The following is a 19,860-nucleotide window of genomic DNA, read 5'->3' as shown; positions in this document are numbered from 1 at the left end:
CTGAGTCCTTCCTTTTCTGCTGAGGCACCGATTCAAGAATCATGATTTCTGAAGTTTGAGTTACAGTATTAAGTGGTTTAGCTCTCATTTTAAAGGCATACTTATCTCAGGATTTTGCTCCAAACACATGGGAAAGGCATCCCGAAAATTTCCCTCTTCTGAAGACAAAACCCAAACCCAGTGGCTCCCGCTAAGGTATGTGGTGAGGCAACGGGTTGCGCACATGAATAGCTTTTTGTCAAGTAGTCCCTTATTGTTGGTGTTCTCCACACATTTTTAAAATGGCCTGCGATGTTAACAGGATGCTCTGTGGAAAAGTGACTTGCTCGGTGTCTGTCTGAAGCGTAGCCCACTATGAGCATTACGGCAGCACACGTACTGACCAGCAGCCATGGGTGTTTGGTTTAGCGTTGCCCCTCTGAAAGGATTAAGAATCTGATCGCTGCATAAATATCGTTGATATCAAGGGCTAGATCTTTGTGTAAATGGCTGCTGATTTGGTGGGAGTGTCGATTTTATACGTATTTGCAAACAGAATTTGGGAGCATTTTTAAAACCCCTCCATGGAAATGCTGCCTTCCATGCTGTTGTTTTCCCTAGTTTGTTCTGATCGTAGGTTTAAAAATGGCGATGAGGACGTTGCCATCACAGAGCTCAGGCGAGCATATGCAAGTTACAGCCTACCAGGGTTTCTGATGCTCTCACGTTATGGGCAAGGAGTTGCTTAATCTAAGGGTCATGACTCTCATACAGGTTTAACAATTTTTTTCCCTCTGTGTAGCCAGCAGTAACCAAAAAATCTCCTTTGGGGATGAAAGCTTGAACTTTGTCTGAAAAGGAGAGGATGCAATTCAGTTCTGGCAACTCTGTTTCATGAGGTGCTGCAGTGCACATTGTGTTTCAGTATTTCTAATTTGCACCAAATCAGGGTTGCTCTCTACAGAGGCAAAAAGAGGAAAGGTTTCCTTTGTTAATCATACGTGCAAGAGCCATGTACAAAATAAAGTATTAAACACAGTAATTACAGTAATTTTTGTTAAAATATTTCCACACAATAAACCTGTGGCTTTGAGAACTCTACCAGAAGCAAAAGAAAAACAATCTGTAATGAAAAAATTGAAATCAGAAGCCACTAATAACACTAAAGGGAGCCCAGAAGCCAAATTAATGTTTCTACAAAGAAATACTTTCCTACACCAGGCAAATTCATAGTAAGACCCTTACCTGGGTCTTTATATATAGGATTCAGATTTCATTTTGAAGCATGTTTTTTACAAACTGTTTAGTGTTCATATGTCATTACCACTGTTGGGCCAGATTGCACCTGGCATCGATATAAACAAAGCTTTGGCAGGAATTCTTTCCTTTGGGATGGAGACATCTGATTTTCAAGCTGAAAACATGTCAGTGTTGCAAGACACTCCAAATAGCCTGTTTTACCAGTGCAGTAAATTAACCCGCCTGGTGTAGTGTTAAATGCTTTACAAACATCGACTGAAGGCGAGGGAGGGAAACAGCAAAAAAAAACAAACAAAAACATTTCAATAACTTGTTTGACTAGTAGCAGTGAAAAAAGTGCAACCACAGCTTGACAGGAGGAGGTGATCCTTGGGAGATGGGACTGCAGAAGAATACGTTGTATGAATTTTGTCCCGTGGTCAGCCCAGAGAGCGTGCCACGGTATCCTAAGGCACGGAGAGATGGAGCAAAAGGAGTTATATGGATGATAGAAAGGGCATCTCCCAAGAGACAGCTCCATTTAAAACACAGATTAGGATACCAGCAAACAGTGCCCCTAACTCATCATAGCCTTGTCAGCAGGGGGAAGGTGTTGTGAAAGCAGTCACATACAAGAGATTTGTCTCCAGTGCTGCAAACCACTGGTAGACAACGACTACGTAGGCAAAACAGAGGTTAAAATATTCAGCTATCCTCCTTCCTTCCCCATTGTTCAGGATAAAAATGCTGAGCTGAACTTTGTGGATAGATCAGGGGTTTGTGTTAAGTTGAATGGTGTGTAGGACAATGGGGCTCAACCTGCCTGGGGCTCTGCGGCAAGTCTGCATGTAGGTGTTAAGCTATAATAGCCAGAAAGTAGGCCCGCCCACAGATGGGGTTGAACGGTCACCTGTCCTGAGAAACACGGGGAGAAGCAGTGTTCTTAAAAATACGTATTTATATCGCTGCTGGTGATCAAGTAGACTGAAGCCATTTTGGTACTGTTGTCTTGCTATTTTAATTATCATAATAGCCATCTATTTACAAACATGCATGCAAGTGGGTTAGAATAATTAATTAATATTCATAAGCACTCACAAAATGTGGCAAAGCTTATGTTGGGGTGGATGATAATTCCAAAGAGGATTAGATTTGTATTTACTGTAGATTTATATTAAGCGTATACTAAGTGTAGATTCAGCATGCTTGATTCTTGCTTGGGCAGCGATAGAGGACTTAGCTTCCATACTGGCAGAGATTTTATCTGGTCAACAGGAAATGAAAACTGGCCAAGAAACTGCCAACACAGAATCTGAAGCTGTGAAACCTGGTCAAGAAGAAATTAAGCCAAGTAAGCAACAGATGAAAAATTATCTTAAAGCAAAGATCAAATCACTCAGTTGGAAATGAGGATTATATTGGAAAAGGTGATGCTGAGAGCATGAAGGGACACAGGATTTTAAAAAATATCATATTAATAAATATAATGAAGTGATGAACAGCAGTAATTTTAAAATAATGCAACTTAACATTTTTCAAGAAAATAAATGGAAGTAGAAAGCTTTAATACGCCTGAAGACTTATGACAAATAGCAGAGGGGACTTTAAAACCTTGTTAATCGTTTTGAAGAGAATGCCAGGGGTCTGAAGCCCACTTGGGAAGATGATAGTTCAAATGAGGAACCAGAAAAGAAAGAGACTTTGGTAAGATACGCATTTTACAATGCTTTCCTGGTACTGATGTACCTGGTACAGCACCCTTGGCTTTGGAGTAGTCCAGTGGGCTCAAGAGGGACAACAGGCCTGTTTGTGTGCCCATGCTGCAGAAACCTACTGCCTCTGAAGAGGAGACTTCCTAGGGAGTCCATTTGGCCATCAGAGTGGGGAGAGACATGGGTAAGGAACTCACTGATAGGTAAAGGAGAACAGCACCAATGTCACTGTGCGTTTCACCCTCAGAAAATAAGTGAAGTTCTCTAGGTGTTGAGCAAACCCTTGACAAGAGGTTGGAGGGCCACTTTGGCCTGTACTGGTCATGTCCCCATCCCAAGTGAAAGCAAAGACACGCTAACTAGCAATAGACAGCACAAGCACCACAAACATGCTCGTGGGGATGGTGTCTCAGTGTCTCAGAATTAACAGGTGGAGCAGGGGCACTTCTGGAGATGGTTGGGGCACACTATGACTGGGGCAGTCAAAAGGGTAAGCAGGTTAGCCAAGTAGAGAACAGTTTCCGTTAAAAAGTGTTTGTTAGGTAGGTAGGACACATTTTCATGAATCTGTTTTCGTAGTTCTCTGTTCAAATCAAGAAGATTCACATCAAATCAAAGGGGCAAAAAATTGCTGAATACATATTTAGTCCAGACAGTTACACAACAGGATAGTAAGTTGGGACAATGCAAGTAAAAATGATAACTTAATGGGTGTCAAATTTGTGAATACTGAATTCCATTTTATCACTGATGGCTTTAAAATAATATTAGAAAAAAATAAAGTAGCTATATGAATGTACTATACAAATGCAATTATACTGCTGTAAAATCCTGATTGCTCATATAGTTCATTCACGCAGGAAAAGAAATTATAGTGCTCTCAGCATTTTGGCAAACAAACGCATGCCAAAGTTTTACATTAACTTAATGTTATTGGTGCTAACTAAATCCACAGCTAAATTGGTGCCAAGGCAGGGTTCGGGCTGGCCCCAACATTTATTATGTGTATCTAAAAATGGTCCAAACTCATTTTATTATTCTTGTATTGGCATTGCATTTGACAGAATCATTGTCCAAAAAGTGAGAAAAAAATATGTGATAAGCCAGACAAAGGATTTGAGCTCCAAGCCTGACAGACTCCTTGAAGTAGGTTAAATCCGTGTGGGACTTGGACTTGGATGGATCTATCAGTAGGTGATGGAAACACAGGTGAAGGAGCCCTCGTGCTCAAGTCTGGAAAAGAGGTTATGGAGGGAGCAACCTAACTTAAGGCAATAGTTGTGGTAGTCAAGTAATCAATGATTTAACAAGGTGCCCTGCATCAGCTCTGCTGAGGTAATGGTATGGATAATTAAGTGTGGATATAAGAATGGGGGCTCTTAGTGATGATTGTTACGGGGTGCAGGCACTTGCTTGAATCCTACTTGCTACCCTCCTCATTAGCATGAAAGAAGTGAAATCGTGGGTGATGAGCTGGCTGGCTCTGGTTCTTCAGGGACAGCTGTGCTGCAGGAAAAAAACAAAAACAGCTAAAGAAGTTTCCGTGTTGCCCCTCGTGGCTGCTTATTGTCATCCTTTGCAGCCCCCTTGCTTGCAGCAATGCAGTTTTTGTATGGCCATGCTGTAAGTGGTAATGCTGAAATTGTCTGTTTTTTTGAAAAAATCCTAATTCCCTACACAGAAATAAAGTAAAACCAAGTTTATCGAGTGTGATTGCTCTGTGATCCAGTTTGCGTTGTGGTTTGAGAAACAGCTGCACTGAAAGCTCTTTCATGGGGGAGAAATGGGGCATGGAGTGGGAAAAAGCACGAGAGGGTAGGGACTGCTTAGATCTTGCAGAAATAAACACGAATTGATTTATCTTATACTTTGATTGGGAAATATGCACCAACCTGACTTTACATTTTGCAGATATTCCAGAAGCCCCACTGCGGAGCACCTTCTCAGCCAGCCCAGCATTAAAAATAATTGATTTCATGAGAAAAAAAATACAGTGAGGGAAAAGAAATGCCACAAGTTCCAGTAATTTGTTCCGCTGCAATCAGGAATATCTAAATGAGGAACTTAAAAAGGTTTCGAAGAACACCAATAAATAATTAAGGTTTCTTCTCTACGTGTCTATGAAGATGTGTATTATATTGCACCAGTAATGTACAATTCATCTATTAGTAATGTACAAATACTGTGACCATAGGATTAGCACAGGGGAGATTTGACCTAGAAAATAACCACCTCCTCAGGTGCCTCTTTCAAACAGGAGAAAAATCACAGTTTCTTTAACGCTGATCATAGGTCTAGGCAGGGACAAATTCGCATCCTCAGAATGGGTTCAGACCACAGAAAACAACTGAAGTCATTTCCAAAAGGTCCCCACTCCTTGCCGTGAATACATGAGTCATAATCTTATTTTATATACAAGGGCTCAGTCTCTGTCTCAGCTAGTCGCTGCCGAGTCAGGGACGTGCGGGATGTGGCATTCTGGCGCTGCTTCCCCTCTCCCACTTCGGGGGTGTGGGTGAGAAGAAGGGGGTGCAGTTGCTTTTGTACTGCTGCCCATCCTTTGGGGACGCTGCCAAGAGCGAACAGCAAGCTGTAACTGGCTTCCTCACGTCATTAGGAGCATCTGAGAAAACGCTGCCTACAGGAGGTGCTAAAATCTGCCTTTGGGGCGGAGTGGGATTCTGGGGCTCCTTGACTCACCGCGGACACCTGTGCAAGTGAAGGCAGCCCTTCTAGTAGGGAAAGAGGAAGGAACTCTGGTAGAATCCAGGATCGTGAGGTGGGTGTTCGTTAAGGTAAGTACTGGCTGAGAAATACGTGTATAAAACAGGTTTGCGTTGTGGGAAGGCAAGAGTTGTGTCGATTTAGTGCGAAGCTTGTGAGATCAAAGTTTCCTGTGTTGAACAACCCCATGGAGAGCTTTCTATTCAGTGCTTCTGGCATCCACTTCTTTCAAGCTTCTAAACTTAAAGACATCTAAAATTGTGTTCATGCTCTCCTAACATTATTCTCCCATGGAAGTAACTACTGCAATTACGGGGTACTTTACAATGCTAAATGCACCTGGTCCGAGGAGCGATCCCCGGTGCCCTCGCCTGGTGGGGCTGAGGGGCCACCTTGCGTAGGGACAACCCTCTAGAGCAGGCTGACTGCGGTGGCACGTGGCTCTGCATCACTCCATGATGCAAGATGGGACTTTGAGGGACCTACAGTGTAATCACTATTCTGTGTTTTTTCCTCAATTCCAGCAGCTGAAGTAGCAGGAGCAGTGAGCCATATCAACATGGTATTTTTTTATTGTTTAGCTGAGGATATGTCTTGCATGATAAGGTGGCACATGTGAGTGGTTGGAGGTGTGCAGGCCTCGCTGGAGCACCGCCTCAGGACTGAGCAGAGAGCTGAACTTGGTGCAGTCCTGCCCACACTTCTTTTGGGGCACGATCCCTGCAGAGACCCATCTGTGAAATCACACCTTCATTTTGGTTTGGAGAAACGACATTGGTTTGCTGCTCCAAAGGAGAGGATGGATATAAATGAGTAGCTCTGTCTTTCAGACAGTTGGGGTCCAAGATCTTCAGGTGGAATTGGGAGCTAAGTTGCCTGATGGTGTCGATTTTCTCAGGGGGTCCGTAAACAGAAATTGAGACAATTCACATGATCTCACAAGGAAGTGCAGGACTGCATGAGGTAACCTCTGCTTTAAAAAGCTGCCCATGAAATGTGGTTGAAGGACTTCTCTTTTAGATGGTGCAAGAACTCACCTGGTGGGAGGGCCTCCTGGGGGCGTGTTGCGTAGCATATGACACCTGCAGAGCAGTTGGTGTCATAAATCCTGTGCTGAATGCATTGCATGGACACACATCTACAATGTGACAGCCTTCGACTTTAAGATGGAATTTGAAAATGATCGCAGTTTTTTTACAGAAGCATGGTTTTACTGTGGTCATGACCTGTAAACTCTTGGACTTCAGGAGCTCTGTAGGATTCTGATCACATAAAAAATACTAACTTTTTAGCTTACTAATGCAGATAAGTGAGGTAAGAGCTGTTAATCAGTATTTGCATAAATCAAAAAAAAGTGTTCCAAATTTTCCCTCTAAACTCCCTCCTTTTATTGAGACTGTGGACAGATCATTAAAGTCTCTTCAAGAAAAGAGGAAGGATGGAGAAGCCATAATGCAGTTTACCTGATTTTTTCTTAATGCCTTCTATGTTCCTAGGGGACTCTGAGCAACTTGGGATGGATGCTTGCTCTTTCTATCCAAGCTTGCATAAGACTTTGGCCTTCCTTTCTTTCTGCTCAAGAATAATCTTACAGTTTGAGGAGTACTTTTTAATCTAGAAGACTTTTCCCCACCTTCCTCTGGGTACCAGCTCTCAGTTGTTTTCTTTCTGATAAGCTTTTATTTTCCCTTAGCTTGCCTTTAACATTCTTCTTTTTTGATATTTGCCTTATTTGACTTATTTTTTTTTTCAGAATAATTTATTAAATAATTGGAGCCATAATTAAATGACACTTCTGATGGTGCACATTTGTTGATCTTCAAAATGTTTGATGCATATCTCACTTAGAATCACCTCTCCTGAAATCAGCGGCTGAACAGGAATTGATAATTTGCTAAAGTCACGTACTTTTGGTGGACAGTTTTGTATTTCGTTATCAACATTAGCAAAAAGATACATTTATAAAAATACAAAAATTGACACTTAAATGTAAACATTTTTCACAATTATTTATTACCAAGAAAATGCATCTTAAACTAAAATATTTTTCAATAAAAAATAGCTATAACATACAATTAAGTTCATACGCTGGATGAAAGAAACACATAGCTCTTTTTTTTCATTGATTACATCAGATTGGATATTTTGTGGTCTCATTTCATCATGCAATAGCTCATTCGGACGGTCCAGGAAGACTAATTAACACTAATGCTTCTAAAGAATTTTCGTTTGTGATGCTAATCTGTCACAAAACAAAAAGAATCCTCAGAAAGCCAGGGAAAAAAGTAAAGAGACTACATCTTGCAGCCAGCTTAAATTAGTGTTAGCTTGATTTGTCTTAATTGAAAGGTTGTTTACATATCTTTTGAAAGTGTTTATGAAAGTTGGCAGACAGAAGAATAGCTGCCTACGTACATGCACAAAATTTTCTTTTATTGGAGCTGTTGTATATGGTACTGTCATTAAAAAACCTTCTCTGTACACATAGTCTTAAGGTATAAGTCTGTCTCTGTATCTATGTATACAGACACAGCATGCTGTATTATTTTTACTACAAACAGATTTACGCTAAGCCCTCAGATTACATGAGTATTTCTACGCGCCAATTCATTCTAGCAGCCTCTAGTTAAATTTCTGCAAGATACATGCAACTCCAAAAATATCTTAGACACGACTTGTAAAAATATTTGGCTCTTGGACTAACGTATGCATCCCGGATACCCTGGCGCAGCAGAAATGCGCTGCTCGCATCTGTAAAGCTCTACGGGGAGTCACCAGCCCTGGGTCCGGGGCTGCTGGCTGGGGGGAGCTCAGGGTCTGGTCCTCTGGTTCGCCACCTTCCTGGCATCTGGAGCCAAGCCATCGCCCAGTCATCGCGTGTGGAAGTTGTCCAACTCTGATGACATTGGACATCAGATGATGGATCTTAAGGATCCACATTGTCCACGCTGGTAGAGGGAGGAGGGGAGAGGCTTGCTAAGGGTGCGTGGCAGCAAGCAGCGCCCAGATATTCATAAACAGCTTAAAGTGATCTTGTCCTCTAGAAAATACAGGAGAAATTTTGGTGATAGGTGCAGTGATGCGTTCCTAGACCTTAAATAAAACTTCTAGGAAAACAGGGAAAGGAGTTAATATTCCTCAGCAGATCATAATTAAATTGCAGCTTGGTTTCTAACACTGGCTGCTGAAGTAGTTTGCTTCATTTCAGTGTTGATAGACCATGTACTGCATGTAAAGACAATTAGCAGAGCAGAGAGAAAAGCAGCAGATGCTGGAGATGCACAGAGTTAGATGACTCATTATGTTACGAAGGGTCTCTCTTTCAGAAAAGTGAAAAAGGATTGTGCAAAAAAGAAAAGGCTTGAATAGACCAAGTAATTTTTAAAGAAAGAATTCAAAGATTTCAGGAAAGAGTAGCAGAAAAATCAGACCCTTGCAGCGTGCTAAAATGCGTGTATGCCTAAACTGCAGAGGGGAAATACAGGCACACACGATGGGGGTCTTATTCCCCCTCCCCACTTCTGACCCTTGTTTCCTTTAGGGTTACATGTTGGTTTTGGAGTGTTCCCTGTTGAACCAAAATAAAATGTGTTTTAAAACTTCATAAGTCTTTAAAAACTCAAGTAATACTCTGGTCTAGAAGGTACCATAAGAAGTGATTCAATAACAGCTTCCTGAAGGATTTGCAATGTACATATTTTTACAACATTTTTTTCAGTCTAACAAGACTAACTAGAAATAACTATTTGCCATTTTAAAGATTTGTTCTTACAAGTATCTAATACATATAAAGTAGCAAACAGCTATGAATCAAGTACCTCCTGTTCTCAGCAACATTCTGTTCTGCATTTACTGTTTTCTTTGTTTCCTTAAAAACAAATGTAATTTTTATTTTCTCTTGCCAAACTGATTTGTGAATTTGAAACTAAATGAAATATCATTCTGTATGGCATCATAAATTCATGATGGAGACTAAGAATGTAAAATATTTCAGGATTTCCCCCTGCAAAAACTCAATTTTGCCCAGAAATCCTTTCTGGGTATATATGTGCACTTTTGCAGAATCCTGTTTGAGAGATGCATTAGTAGTGTACGCACTAATATAAGTGACAAAAGATTCGGCAATGTCAAGCTCTGTAAACAAACCACTCCAGGGAAGTAACATTAACACATAATTGTATGTTTTTATCATGTCAGACCTGTCACAAAAAATAACTTGAATTGTGATTATAGTAATTAATTTTTCCTCTGCCATTTGAGACATGCAAACTTATTATGGCCATGGGGATGATATATTCTGGACTGCCATTGTAGCGCATCATGTATTTACATTTCTATATGAAGAGTTATTACAAAAAGATGTTAACAGGATGAGGTCCATACATACGCATACCTTTGAGTATACCCACTATCTTTACATTAAGACTTGGAGGTCTTGAGAAACAAAAGGGTAAGAACATGCAAGAAACATGAAGTGAAATAGATACAACTCAAGGGGAAGAAGGGATATTTGTGTGTGTACGCCTCTTCCCCACTCTCCTCAAAATCAGACAGTTCTGGGAAGCACCATGCTCAAAAACTGGTTTGTGGGGTGTCTTACCGATTTGAAAAGAGAGAAGGAAATGTAATTTTTCTCTGCTGTTCCAGTACCAAAAACTGTATTATTCTGAATGTCTTTGTTTCATTATTTCTTTATTAACCGCGTGCCCGTGGTGAGTGGGTGGCTGAGCTTCCGCTCCTGTGCCATCCCTTCTGTCTCAGAGTGGAAATTTCGGTGTGTTGACTGTAACTTAAAGAAAGAAAAATAAAAAAGAAGGAAAGGTACAGATTCGGATGCCGGGGGAAGATACTGATGCTGTAACTTAAGGAACCTATTTAGGTGTGCTTGTACTTCGTTGTTTCATTAGCATGCCCGAGGGGCTCCTTCTCCGCTGCCGCCTCCTTCCCCGAGTCTTGCGCTCTGCCTGCCTGCTCCCACCCAACAGTAGCCCCGACACTGCACTAATCCCTGCAAGTTTGGAACTAATGAACTCGCTGCTGGGCTGCCGCCACGGAGCTTGGTCCCAAACTATACTGTACTTCACACTCGATTTATTCTCCAGATGGCGAAACTGCGCAGCCCCGCCGCGAGGGACCACCTCTTCCACTGGAGTGTAAAAGTGGACGGATGTTGTTTTCTTTGCAGATTTGATAATTCAAAGCTAGCAACTCGTGAGGATGAGTAGTGATTAGGTTTAATGGGTGCCAATTGAGCCCGCTACACGCGTATTCCCATCTTTAATTTTGGTGTCTGTGTGTCCTGGTGGCAGTTGATTTGTCTGCAATGCTGCATCACCAAAGCTTCTGTCTTCCCCAGTTGGCGTAGCTGCACGCGGGAATGAAAATCTTCCTGCATCCTCCTATGAGATACAAAACGAGCCACATTGACCAATATTTGTTCCCAATGGGTTTTCCAGCATGAGTAGCGTATTTAGCAGTTTTTAGTAATGTTAGCATACGATAAATAATAACGGAATGTAATTTAATGGCATCACTGTTTCCCATAGAAGTCCTGTTATCTTCCTCCCTTGTTCAGCTTGATAAAGAGCCCAACCCCTGCAGCACCTAATGGGGTGCCACAGTTCCCAACTGTCCTGGGGTGGACCCATTTGTTTAACAGTCAGGTTTATTTCTTTATCCATTCAGGACAGAGTGTTGCCCGATGATGTAGGGTGAAGAATGGTGTAAATTATTTCTTCTACTGTTCTTGAAAAATTTGACCAGTCTTATCAGGGACCTTACACACAGTTTGGAAAACACATTTATTCTTGTGCCTACCACAACAAAAATGTTATTGTATCAACTACTGCTTTTCTCTCTACTACTGTGTTGAAGTAGGTTAACTAGTTTAAAATCTTGGCTTTCGTGTGCATCCTACAATTACAATAGCATCTACGTTTCATTGCACAATGAGGCAAAAGGGTATCTCCTTTTCATCCATGGAAATTTTTAATTTAGTCAGAGGTTTTAGTATTTTTTTTTTTTAACCCATGATATGTTTTACTGGAAGCCTGGGTGGGGACATGATATACCCCACTAACATCAGTTGGATATTCCCCATTGTAGGAAGGGGAGGCACAGAGTCAGGCCCCTCGAGTGGTCTGACTTTGGTCCTATCAGCCTGTCCCACAATTAGAAAATATCAGTTGAATCCTGATTCAAAAACTATAGCGACTAGAAATAGTTTATCATCATGGAAAGGAGACGTTTCCGTTCCTGGGGTATCTAGGCAGACAGATCTAAAATGTAGTGGCTCTAAGAAGCCGCATCAATTCTCAACCCAACAGATGGCATGGGTGTGTTAACTAACATAGCAACATATTTTCTATTAAAATATGGGAAAAAACAACAACCCCCTCCCCATGTTTGTTGGTTGGTATAAATTCAGTGAAGTTGTTGGTTATTTTTGGGATACGTACCAGAGGGCTGCACATTTAGTTTATGTAAATTGATAACAGCAACAGCCTGTTAATAAGTGCTTTGTATGGAAATATACCTAGAAAGACACGATCTGTCTTTTTTGGGAAGGGAGTTTGCAGCCTGAGGAGAAAAATAGCTAATGAGATGGTCTACTGCTCATTATTATAATCTGAAAAAATCATAATGAATTAGACTGCAAGTTTTCTAGAGATGTGCCTTCAGTTGGAATTGGATGCTGCCTCAGTGGATAATTTTGGGAGATCTTTATTTTGCAAATTGGATCAGTGTGTGCTGAAACGGTGATAATCTGGCTTTAATTAAAAGCATAAATTGGTTTGGAGAGTGTGCTTCAGCCACCACTCCACAGCACATCCAGAAACTTTTGGCCCAGCCTACGAACCAGCCACCGCTGACCTGAGAAGGACAAGGAGGTGGACTTGTGCTAAGCAGCAACGGCATCATGCCGGTTCACGACATTCGGATGAGCTGCACCTGGTTGCAGTGAACTGCAGGCATCTTTGCACGTATTTCCTGATGGCCCACTCACAGCAGTTATGACATTTTGGGCTGTATTTTACAGAAATTACCTCCAAACACAACCCTTTATGGCAGCACGGGGATGCGTACATGCATGTGCTGTTTGCGTCTCTCCGATTGAGGGCCAAACCTTTGGAGAAGCATGAAGAGCAGCCCCAAGCTGAAGATTTCATTGACTTTATTCCTTTCCTTTACCCAGTTAGAGCAGTGCTTGCCATTGCCTCCCTGCACCCTTGCTGTGGACAGCCCAAGCCCCCCGAGCCTGGGGCGGGCTGACACTGGTCCCTGACCCGACACCCACACACCACCGTTCCTTCCACTGCCTCGCTTCCACCACCTCTGGAAACCTCTTTGGCCCCTCCGCAGGCACAGATCTGTAGCGGTCTGGTTTAACTCTACCATCATGTGCTGTCTCACTGATTCGTATTAGCCTGGGTATTAACTTTGATGATTTTTTTCCCCTCCGAGTTTGCCTGTTTTCTTGCAAAGAATCCCTCTCCAGCAACTGCATATTGTTAAAGTTGTTTCTTAACATTTGCGACTCAGGAGCTTTAAAGTTTTATTAGGATCATAAAAGCTCTTCACAAATGAAATTACTTTTGATAAGCGTTCATTTTGACAATGAGAATTTGTTAGGGGCTGTTGGCAAGTGGGAGGAATTTGTTGCTGAAACTGAAATGGGCAGGAAGTGGGGAGCCCAAGTGCTCTCCTGCCCCTGCCCCTCCTCTTTTTGAGGCCAGTAAAAGTGTTGCATTTCAGAAAAGCACCCAGGTATTCTTAATGCAAATCAAATATTCAACAGACTTTCAAATTCATATTCATAAAAAATAGGGAGTGGCCATGGCAAGCATCTTTGGAGATTTTATTTTGTGCCAGCAGGAGAATATCTTTTTACATGGTTCATGAAAATCTACAAATTATTTTGGCGTTATTTTCACAGACAAGTTGTGAACGCTATTGTGAGCTTTAATATGCTCTGTATACATGTAGAAAAGGAAAATTTATGTAGCAAAGCCAAAGAAGTAGATGTACATCTATACGGAATGACATCCATGCTATTTGAGCATAGGCAATATGAAGATGAATTACAAAAATGAATTGCTTTATGCAAATATATTAACATTCCATTTTTGTGAGTACAGACAGCGCAACACATTATGGTTAGTATACAGATTTGTATTTGTTAGACATGTTCAGTAACAGTGGACACAAAAGTCATGTTTTCTACAAGTGGTGGTGGAGAAATATTTAGACATGAAAACTTTATTTGCTAGTTATAAAGAAATGAGAAAAGCAGAATTGCGAGGTGCTGGTGATGACTGCTTTAATAAAAGAGCAGAAGTGACAGACATGTTGGGGACAGAAATATACTGGCTGTCTAGCTGTTTCTCCACATCGCTTCTACAAGCTTTCTGCTCAGCATGCTTTTCCGTTGATAGAAAATAAGCTGCTTTTTTTTTTTTTGGTGCCTTTAAATATATATATATTTACTGCAGAGAGAAGCAAGACTGACAGTTGTGAAAACACTTGAAGAGTTTGACTTCGGCCATGCTGAGAAGTGCGTTAGGATAAACTCCGTGTCCAGTGGCCTTGCAGAGGAAGATCTAGAGACGCTTTTGCAGTCCAAGACCCTTCCTTCAAGCATGATGCTGCCAAAGGTTGAAAATGTCGAAGAAATAAGATGGGTGAGTAATATCTGTGTACCAAAAATGTAGTAGCTTTTGACTGAAGCTGTTGGGCCGAGTTCAGCCAAGTGTAGAGGAGGACTCTGATGTGACTCAAATACCATGTAATGTTGTTGCTTGGGTAAGGTAACTGGGAAATGCATCTGTTTAAATGTGTGTGAGACGTGCTATAACAAAAAGTGTATGTGGAGCATCTTGCCTTTGCAAAGAACATGGGGTTTATTTCTCCTGCAGTCAATGAGGAGTCAATATTGATGAGAGAGTATATTATCAAAAATGGCTGCATTGGTGTCTTGACTCTTGTCTAGATATTCTGCCACGCAAAATGCTTGTCTGCGGCCGTGTGCCTTAGCCACATGCCTGGTAAGCGGGAGATGGGGAAAACATGTTAGCAACATGTGAAAAAGTGGGCTGGGGGGGGAAGGTCACTCCTTGGGGCAACTGGAGGAACAAACAGGAAGCTTTTAACTAGTGTTTTTAATTAGCACAGATATTATTTCCTGAGCAGTTCTCTATTTCTTCCTTTTTAATTGCTGACAGGTGTGTTTGTGTTTCATGACTGACTTTTCAGCCAATAAAAACCTGAAATGTAAATGGCTGGCATGTCAAATTACTTAAGAAAACTTTGAAATAGGCCTAATTACGCTGTAATTGTTTTAATTGTCAAGAAGGGGGACATTTGTTTGGGTATGCCATTATTTCTGCACAGTGCCCGTAAAGGAGCAACATTGCGTGCATGGGCCTGCTGTTTTTGCGAGGCGCTGGCCGAGCAGCCGGAAGGCTGGCCATGCTGGCAGGCCGTGAGATGTGTCAGGGCCTCTTCACGGGTACTGAGCCCCTGTTGCACTCTGAAGTCAATACACGATGGCACCCCGAGCAAACATGTCAGCCTCGCCATCAGCAGTGTCCCCGTGGCCCAACTTTTGATTCAACCAGCCCTGTGAGCCTCGGGCGTAGCTCGTCACACGTGAAAATTCACGCTGCCAAAATGGCAGGGCCCTCGAAATGGCAGGGCCCTCGAAATGGCAGGGCACTCGCTGCCACAAAGTGGGCTCTGGGCCAGGGTGAAGGTGGGACCCCTGGGTCCCCCGGCCCCTTCCAGCCCTCCTCGGGGCTCAGGGCCGGCCGTCGTTGCCGCTGTCTCAATGCCTGCTGTCGGCACCATGCTCCCCTCCCGCCCGGCCGAGCCCTCGAGCACAAAGAGCGTGCTCCGCTTAATGACGCTGGCTCGTTTCAGAAATCCCGCGGCTTCGCTCCTGCCTGCTTTTTTTTTCCAGGCTCCCAGCCTAAGAGAAGCTGTTTATTTTTCCCCCCTCATTTTTATTTATGCGGAGCATAAAACCTGGAGGCTGATGCACAACTAAAAGATGGGCTTACTTGTTTTCTTTTGTGTGAGAATCTCTTGCTCTCCTTTTGTCCCTAGTGTGGGTACTTGTTTGACTGGCATGGCTTATTGGACTATAACAAGCGTAACTCTCCCTCCTTTGTGGCGGGACAATTCTCCCACAAATCCCGAACAGTGTGCATTCTTCCCAACACACTATTGGGTGTGCACGGGAACTGAAAGAATTGCGGGGGCCTGCTACTTCATCCCCTCCCCGAGCTTTGTTTTCTTCCCTCCGCCTTCTTCTTTCCCCCCTTCTCCCTGAAATGAACACTTTACCAGGCCGGAAACATTTAATCGTCTCCTTTTGAAAAAAATTAATTGAAACTTCTCCACTAGTTACCTTTTGTAGCGGTGCTTATTGCAAATTTTTAAAAGGAAGAGGAAGGGAGACAATGTTTAATTAAACTTTATTTTTTGTTTACCTGCAAAAAAAACCAAAAGTCATCAAAAATCTCAGGAGTGTGACTTTTAAAATATTTTAAAATAAAAGAAGAGCTCCGCTGTTTTAACTTGCACCTAAAATATAAATGCAGTAGCACTTTTTTACTTTTTTTCACTGAAAAAAATAAAAAACAGCTAGGAGTCTTTAGAATATACCCTGATGTAATTTTATTACCTCATTTTCTGTGTTTGCCTGTATAAAGTTTACTGTGTTGTGCTGCCACGGTACCTGCTGGACCATACACTTGCACGTGTGAATTGCACTGATTTTTTCTTGCTAGCACATTTTTGGGTGGAATTCTCTTCTCCAAGGAAAAGTTGCAGAGAGGGCCCCGGTGGTGATGCAAAGCAGGGACGGGAAGGGCAGAATTCTTCGTCGGAGAAAGCTGTGATTTATTTTGGCCTAATTGTAAAGTTACTGCAAATTGCTCGAAAGCTTTTTAAAGATCTCGGTGATTAGATTTTCCTTCTTTTGGGGAGGGGCGGTGGGGGGAAGCTAAAAGGGGAAATAACACCTCTAATCCAGCTTCTGGTAAATAGGCTGCCAGCTTTTAAAATGAGTTTCCTTTCTATTAGTCAGAATATTATGCTAAGCCTTAAGCATTAGTTTTTTATGTTGCCATAGCAGCCTTATTCCTGCAGGGTTGTGACCTGCGATGATTACAGTACAAAGCTTATAGGGTCTTGAAACCCCCTTTGAAGATGAAAAGTCTTTGATGGTTTATATTTATGCAAATCTCTTAGATATGATTTACCCAACTGAGACTGAATGGAGAGATGATTAAAATTCCCTTTCCTTTGATATCCATTAATAGTCGACTATTCCTTAAATTTAAAATATATGCATATGTTATTTTTGTCTTTATTTACAACAATATTTTTGCCATACCTGCAATGTGTTTATATCCACACAAATTGCTAGATCTAGACCGACATAATAGATTTACAATATAGGGCTGAGGGTTTTTTTTTTCCCCTTTTTTTTCCCCCTTTTGAAAGGGGAAAAATCTGTGCGAGAGCTTTTGTATGTTTCCAGATGATAGATTTTGGAATTTGGGCTACCCCACTGGCAGCTCAGAGCTAGCTGTGAACTGGTCTCATGGAAAAAATTGGAAAGCTTTGGTCTTCAAAGAATTGAACTTCCTTTTTGAGGCCTTCCTAGGTAAGCTAAAAATTATGAAGAAAAGCCTACTGAACAAAGGGTAGCGGTGCCGTAACGAGTAACGCGGATGCCTGGGCGGCAGCGCGCTGTGGCAGTGCTGGTGCTGGTGCCTGTACTGGTACCAGTACCGGTACTGGTGCCTGACCCAAGGCAAGATGGGCGCAGAGGTCGGGCACCCAGCGCAGCCTGGGCCAGGGGCACGCACCCACCGTCCACAAGTGAGCCCTGAAACCTTGAGGTGCGCAGCCACAGGCCTGCACCAGAGCTTTCTGCCTTTTTTTTAGTTATGAGTTTTGTGGTTTTTTTGTGTGTGTGTCTGGTTTTTTATTTTGTTTTGTTTTGTTTGTTTTGTGTTTTTTTTTTTGGGGGGGGGTGTTGCAGCCAGGTGCAAGATTTAAAGTGCTGCATGTGCGTGTGTGTACTTTTTTCTCGTGTGCCTCATGCTGTCTAGTTTCAGTTCGCAGACAGATTCGTGCACCACTTGAAAGGCCGAACACTTGTAGAACCAATGAATTTTATCCCTTTTGTGGAAACTGCAGTGGGGTTGCTCAATTTTAAGGTAAGCAGGTCTGGATGCGGTTGAAGCGTTCGTATTTTGCCCCCCTCAGCCACCTGGGTTAAGCAGAGCCCTCCATACTCCTGGCATGATTTCTTGAAGGAAGAGAGGTTAAAAAAATACTGAACATATTTTTCAGTCCCCTAAAACACCCGTATGCTTAACTCTCATGTTTGTACTGCAAAGGCCTTCGTAAATCCAAAATATTTCGGTGGAAGAACAGTTCCAGATAGTCCATGCCGACTAACGAAACCCCTCAGCATTACTATCAGCATTTTTAACAGACTTAGAGCGGAAACTTGCTTCTCTGAAGGACTGCAGTACTCACACTGTTGCAATAAAAGACTACTTAGTAGCTGTCGAACTTTACTTTGATATAACATTTAATTAGAAAAAAGAACGATCCTCATTTCACTACTGCTAAAGCGGTATCTTTATAATGTTTTCTACTGACAACACTTCAACCAAATTTCACGTTACGGCTTTTTGTGTGTGTGATGGGGTGTTTAACGCTGAGGTTAGAGGTACAATTAACTTTAAAAATATCAAATATCCGAAGAGTAATTTTAAACCAAGCCTTATTTTTGTGGTGCTTTTTAACACGGATTACCCCCCAGCCTTTCATACCCAGCCCAGGTTTTTCAGAAAGGACAGGCAGCACGGTGACAAAGTGGCAGAGCCCCCACACTCACGAGGGATGGGGGGCTCCCCCCAGAGCTTGATGGGGAAGGTTTGGGGCCAGCTGAGGACACGCGGGGCAGAAGCAGCTCGAGAGCTGCCAGCAGCCCCAGCCTGCTGGTTTGGCGCAGCCACGTACCTCCCCACACGTAATAAAGCATCACCAGACAGGCACACTCCCGTTCGGGGCGCATACGCAGAATTAACTCGCCTTTGCAACTGGCTGGGGTTTTTATTCACTTACAGTATTTTATAGGGGATTTTTTTAATGCTGCAGTCCTTGATGTTGGCAGCGGAGTTGCCTTTTAAAGCATTCTGCTTAATAATAATTTTGTGCCCCACCGGCTGCCATGTAAGAACACCCACTAGCAGAGTTTGTAATTACATCTGCCCCTTTCTGCATACCTTTTCCTTAACAAATATTAATATTACAAACATCAATATAAAATAGTAATATTCTGGAAATGCACATCTTTATATAAAGCTGCAGTACCAAAATTCTGCTTGCTTTTACTTTAATTATATTCTGCAGTACTTGTTGCATTTTTAACCTCCACAGCTACTTTTTAGTTAGATGTTGCAGAGGGCTTTAAATTGGTAATTTATCCAATCAGGTATCCACCATCATTTTCAATCATTCAAATTATTAATGTAATAACAGAGATTCTGATCCTTCTTTCTTTTTTCCTTAGGCAGGGATGCTACATGTCAAACCACTCAAAGTTAATACTTTTTTGTTTGCTTTTAAGCAGCATTTGGGGAGGGTTTTGTCCTATATTGTTGCATAAATGTCTGAGACACCAATTGCGGTAATACCAAGGGCATTATGGTAAGCTCTGGCCAAGAGGCAGGGAATCTGCTATGATGTCCTGCATTTCCACAGCGCAAGCATATCGGTGCTCAGGGCAAGATAACGTTTGCTGTTTTGCTGAGTCATTTTAAAGCATTGTGCGCAGCCGAGTACCTACAACGGCTTTGCTTAATAGGAGCAATTTTAGCTGAAGGATTGCTAGATTTTGGTAGTACTGAGTTGATGTAATATCCTCTTAGTCTCTCTGCCTCCTGCATTTCTGTAGAAATTAATGATATGCTCTCATTTGAAGGCTGTCTGTGAAGAAGCATTGAGAGCAGGATCCCAGGTTGGCTTTCATTTGGACGCAGTCGTCTTTGGAGGAGAGGATTTCCGTGCCAGCATAGGTTTTTACCTGTCTGTTTACTATAACGGTTAATGGCATTTGCATTGGAGAAGCCCGATGTGATTTATCCCCATTGCTTTACCGACAGTAATAAGTAAAGTGATG

At 42.2% G+C, this 19,860-nt stretch overlaps 1 protein-coding gene across 2 annotated transcripts in view; it reads left to right on the top strand.

Moving 5' to 3' along the window:
- CLYBL (citramalyl-CoA lyase) overlaps positions 1-19,860 on the top strand; it is a 159,916-nt gene that overhangs the window by 118,864 nt on the left and 21,192 nt on the right. For both annotated transcript variants that reach the window (XM_050713816.1, XM_035557127.2), the window contains exons 3-5: positions 14,147-14,335; positions 17,783-17,884; positions 19,663-19,756. In XM_050713816.1, coding sequence (XP_050569773.1) covers positions 14,147-14,335; positions 17,783-17,884; positions 19,663-19,756 — 385 coding nt within the window. The remainder of the gene's footprint in view (positions 1-14,146; positions 14,336-17,782; positions 17,885-19,662; positions 19,757-19,860) is intronic.

The sequence above is a fragment of the Cygnus atratus genome, chromosome 1 (genome assembly GCF_013377495.2).
Source record: "Cygnus atratus isolate AKBS03 ecotype Queensland, Australia chromosome 1, CAtr_DNAZoo_HiC_assembly, whole genome shotgun sequence".
In the NCBI taxonomy this organism is placed as follows: Eukaryota; Metazoa; Chordata; class Aves; order Anseriformes; family Anatidae; genus Cygnus; species Cygnus atratus.
This window is presented reverse-complemented; position numbering and strand designations above follow the sequence as displayed.